Here is a 4,532-nt window from a genome sequence, read left to right as displayed (position 1 = left end):
TTCTCTATTAACCGCCTCCCATTGTCAGCTATGGCCTTTGTGTTGTTGGCTAATCCGTCAGACTGTGAGGAGATCCCGGGTCGACACCTCCCTCAGGTCATTGTGGCAGTCCCAGTGACCCAGCAGCCTCTCCACACAGCCAGCCACTTTGCTGAGGATGCCACTTTCAGTCCTTACAAACAAGAATCAGCAGTTAAAAGCTGCACTTGCAACAACAAAAGCAGTGTGAGTGATAGAAGGAGGTGGAGGAGGTACGATAGTCTTTGGAGAATAGCTAACAGGGTTTATGTGACCCAGGCTGGCCTCTGTGGGACTGCCCTGTCAACTGAAATGAGCCATGAAATATTAGATATAGCTGCAAACAGCTCAGCTTTAGGAGCCATAATGATAGATAGTCTTAGATAAGTGCAGTGCTGCAGTCTACAAAGATTTTTCTGTGAGCTGTGCAAAAAGCCACTTCATAGAACTAAACGTGGTATTAAATGAGGAAAAACCAAGTTAAAATGCAATCATGTATCATTTATTAAACAAAATAGGACCATTTTTTTGTCTGTATGATAGCACAGCCATCATTGTTTTTATTTGCTCTTTTTTTTGTTATCTCTGCAACATTTGCATCAGTGACCTCAACCTGCTGACCCCATGTAGGCCTGAAAAAATATTACTTCTTTGCATATTTACAAATAAAAATAACAGCATTATTCAAGATATTTCTCTAGGACATGCAGAGTCTCTGTATACAGCTGAGAATGAAGAACCAAAAAGAAAACTGAGATGAAACATGATAGAAAAAAAAATGATAATAATAAAAAAAAAAAAAAAACAAAAAAAAAACGCCCCAAAATAAAGCCTCAGAATCCACCTATGTCATGGTGCAAACTTTTTTTTTAAAATTATTTTTAGTGTATGATAGGCATAATGGTTCTATAATTATTTACTTGAACAGCGAAAATTTACCTCCAGAGTAAAATACCAAGCGCTTGAGTAAAAAATAAATACAGTTATTTCTCAGACAGATAATGGGGGGAAAACAATGACACAACAGAAAACAAACTCAAGGCTGTTGTCATAATTCCACAATTTAATAATTTTTAAGCTCTGCTTCCTGCCGTCTTTAATCACTAAAGTCTGTTGGTTCGCTGCAGCACACAATCCATCACAGGCTTTTGCCTTCGGAGCACCAGTCACAATCCTGAGGCTAACAGGTGTTATTCCTGGCAGGCAGGCCAGCAGGCATAACACCCTGTACTGGTGATGACCTCAGTCTCAACAATCCATCTTCAGGGCAGCTCTAGAGAGTCCAGCTGATGCCTGCAGTTTGTGGGCCTCTGTGACATTTGGGATATCATTGGTATCCCAGGGCGGAGGCTGAGCCCAGTCTCTGATTGTAGAGGGCGTAGGGTGAGTAATAGGCTGAGGAGGAGGGCAGAGATGGCATGGGAAGTCCTGGGGCTCCAGTCAAGTGAGATTTGCTGTAGGGGTGGTAGCGGGCCAGGCCCAAGCCAGGGGAACCACGCAGGGAGAATGAGCTGGGCAGGGCACCTGGGCTGCTCGGTGGGGGCAAGTGGAGATGGCATGAGGCTGTTGATGAAACTGATGAAGGGTAGGCTGACAACAGCTTACTGTCCACCATCCCGGGTAAGGCAGTGTGTGTACGCAAGTGGGCCAGCAGCTCCTCTGATGTGGCAAAGCGCTTGTCACAGGGACCGCTGACAGACACCCAGTTGCAGGCATGGGGCAGCGGCTCATTGGGGATCATAAAACCATATGTGTAAAGGGGATGGGAAAGGGAGGGAGTTGTGCTGGAGGACAAGGAGCTTGAGTGTAGGGAGTGGAGGGGATGTGAAGGATAAACCAGAGGGAAACCAGACTTAAGGCTTGAAGGGTCATGGACACACGTGGAGCAGTTACTGCCTCCTAGGTGGGATGTATTGGGATAACTCAGACAGTAAGGGTCCCGACACAAACCTTGCATCAGAGATGGAGGAGAGGCTCCGGTGAGAGGGCTGGAGCTGGGATGCTTTCCTGGAAGTCCTAAACCCAAACTAGATTTGGTAGGATCCAAACTGGGAACAAACTGTGAGGGATATCCAGCATACGCCCCCACAATGGAGCCATGGTAGCCCATGGTAGCTGGAGGCAGAGGGAAAACAGAATGTCCTGGTTTGAAAGGTGAAACCGGTGCAATGTGTCCAGAGCTCAGGCCAGACTGCGAAGAGGTCTGCGTTTCACTCTTGCTCTCTGGCCGCGGGCTGCTAGCAGAGCTAGCATTGCTGGAGTTAGCAGTGGCTCGGACTTGGCTGGAGTTAGCTAACTGAGCCCCATCCATCCCTGACTTTGCTGCATCTGAGTCTTTTTTACCAGCACCGTTACTGCTACTGTCCGAGATGGTCTGCTCTGGACTCCCAGTTTTTCTGTCCATGTGTGGGGCCTGGGAGTGTGATGGGGGTTGCGTGGAAGGAGAATGACTTTGTCTATGGGTCTGGCTCTGAGTGTGCAGTGGGGGGGAGTTGGAGCTGGGTGACCGGGAGTGGGGTGGGTAGGATGGACCTGAAGCACTGCCCCCACTGGAACTTCCATTTGGCACCCTAAAAGCTGCTTTTTCTTGAGGCCCCTTTGTCACTAGAACATCCTTACGACAGTCGCCTGATAACTTGGAGTAAGGCTTGAAGCTGGACTTGTCATCCAGGGACTGGTGCTGCTCTCCAGGCTTGGATGACCGGTTGGAGGACTCCTTGTCTCCCAGACTACCAGAGGAGAGGGAGGCCAACTTGGAGGAGGAGGGGGGGTCAGGCTTGCCAATTTGAGAACAGGTCTGGGCCAGCAGAGCCAAGGGACTCTTCTTGGCATCCAACTGTGAGGAGAAGGAGGATAAAATGGTACATTTTTGTTGCCTTTAAAGTGAGTTCAGTTTAATCATCAAGACATACTCAATCACCTAACTACAAAAATTAACTCAAAATTAAATCACGCAAAAACACTCAAATAGTGTGCCAGAGATATAATTATTGGCCATACATAGAGTACAAAAACAGCATTAAAGCAAAATCAGCCTCTAGTCCTTAATTTATTTTAATAAAGGGAGAGACCGAAAAATTTTGTTTTAGTAGGAAAAAAAAAACTACTTTAACAATCAAAATGAAGTTTTTATTTGTTTGTTTTTGTGGGTTTTTTTTTTTTTTTGTTTTTTTTTGTTTTTTTAAAAGATTGCGTATTAATATGTTTGTTTTGCGCAATCAAGCGATTAATAAGATTTTGACTACTTAATATCTTCTGTATGAATTTACAAACGGTCAAAGACTGGCTGTGCGTAAAAACATCACTAATGGTGTTTTAGTGCAACATTCACTGAAATTCACAGGCTTTACATGAAGGGCATAGAAGAAAACGCACATCCAAATGACACCAACACAACTTAGAGAAACAGATATGCCCTTTTTTTTACTTACTTCAATGCTAACAGGCGCGGACGTGAGCGGTTGGAGATACTCCGGGTGCAGCAAGTGGCCACTGTGCGCAGTCAACATCTTTACGATCCGAATGGGAAGCCTTTTAGCCTGGCGTGAAGGATCAGAGGGAGAAGGACAAGAAGTGGCTGTGAAAGTGGATGGTCGTGCTGCTCCTCTCCGCAGTGGATCACTGATGAAATCGGCAGCGCTGCGCTCCGGGGACTGGGTGCGTAAAAGCGGTTCAGGTCCACCGGGGAGATCTCTCATCTGTATCTGGGCGCGGAAAGGGCCGAAGGCATACAACGAGTGGACGCAGGATTATATTTCATTTACCTGTAGATTTCATAAATCAACAAAATCAACCAACTACGGTGTGGTAATCCCAAATGCCAGTGCGCAAAGTCCGTCTTCCGTGTCGGACCCAAGCTGTGTCTACAGACGAAAAAAAAGCCAAATCGTCATCCTCAGAGGAAAGAAAGCCAGCTAATTATCCTAAATATTCCTTTAATATTTGGGGTCCTGAAAAAACGCAAAACTACAAAGTAGTTACTTCTCATGAGAAACCGAGACAAGTTGCGGAATAACCCCGCAGAGGATAGTGTCTGCGACAGTCCTCCGGTGTGCGTGTTACTCTCCCACTGCAGCAGGCTCGCAGTCTCTGACTTCTACACGCTAAAGATGTGAGGGGAGGGATTTCAAAGCGAGCAGCCGCCATCCAATCACAAGTACCCGCATTCACAAAGCAGGGCAGGGACGAGGAAAGGGGCGTGGCTTGTCGCCTGACCTCACCCTCAGCTGTAATGTGGATGGAAATCTGTGTCAGTGGCTTCCAAGTGCAAACTGAACCAAAAGTAGCAATAAAATATGGCACAATAGATCTGAAAGCAATCAGAGAAAAGTGGCCATATTAAATTTAATTGACTGTGTGAACACAATTTCTCAAATTCAAATAATAAAGAAATAAATTAACAAAGCACAGTTTGATTTGAATTGGAGGCTACTCACCCTATTCTTGCAAAAAGTTTAATGGAAATGAAAATGATAACCTACTGTCTTAAAACATTTCTGGTATGTTTATAGCTT

At 45.6% G+C, this 4,532-nt stretch overlaps 1 protein-coding gene across 1 annotated transcript; it reads right to left on the bottom strand.

Annotated features, from left to right (window-relative positions):
- Window positions 1–642: 642 nt before the first annotated feature.
- Window positions 643–4,017, bottom strand: znf703 (zinc finger protein 703). Its single transcript, XM_079251105.1, has 2 exons — window positions 3,450–4,017; window positions 643–2,854 (listed from the first exon to the last, which is right to left on the bottom strand). The coding sequence occupies exons 1-2, from the start codon at window positions 3,714–3,716 to the stop codon at window positions 1,346–1,348; spliced, it is 1,776 nt and encodes a 591-aa protein (XP_079107231.1). The 5' UTR covers window positions 3,717–4,017; the 3' UTR covers window positions 643–1,345.
- Between the last annotated feature and the right edge of the window lie 515 nt (window positions 4,018–4,532).

This window comes from Telmatherina bonti (genome assembly GCF_933228915.1).
Source record: "Telmatherina bonti genome assembly, chromosome: 13".
In the NCBI taxonomy this organism is placed as follows: Eukaryota; Metazoa; Chordata; class Actinopteri; order Atheriniformes; family Telmatherinidae; genus Telmatherina; species Telmatherina bonti.
This window is presented reverse-complemented; position numbering and strand designations above follow the sequence as displayed.

Bases quoted from the DNA above. Each gene is read 5' to 3' on its own strand.
- znf703 (XM_079251105.1), bottom strand. From the start codon at position 3,716: ATGAGAGATCTCCCCGGTGGACCTGAACCGCTTTTACGCACCCAGTCC. The intron at 2,855-3,449 runs GTAAGTAAAAAA...TTCTCCTCACAG, and splicing joins CCGCGCCTGTTAGCATTGAA to TTGGATGCCAAGAAGAGTCC.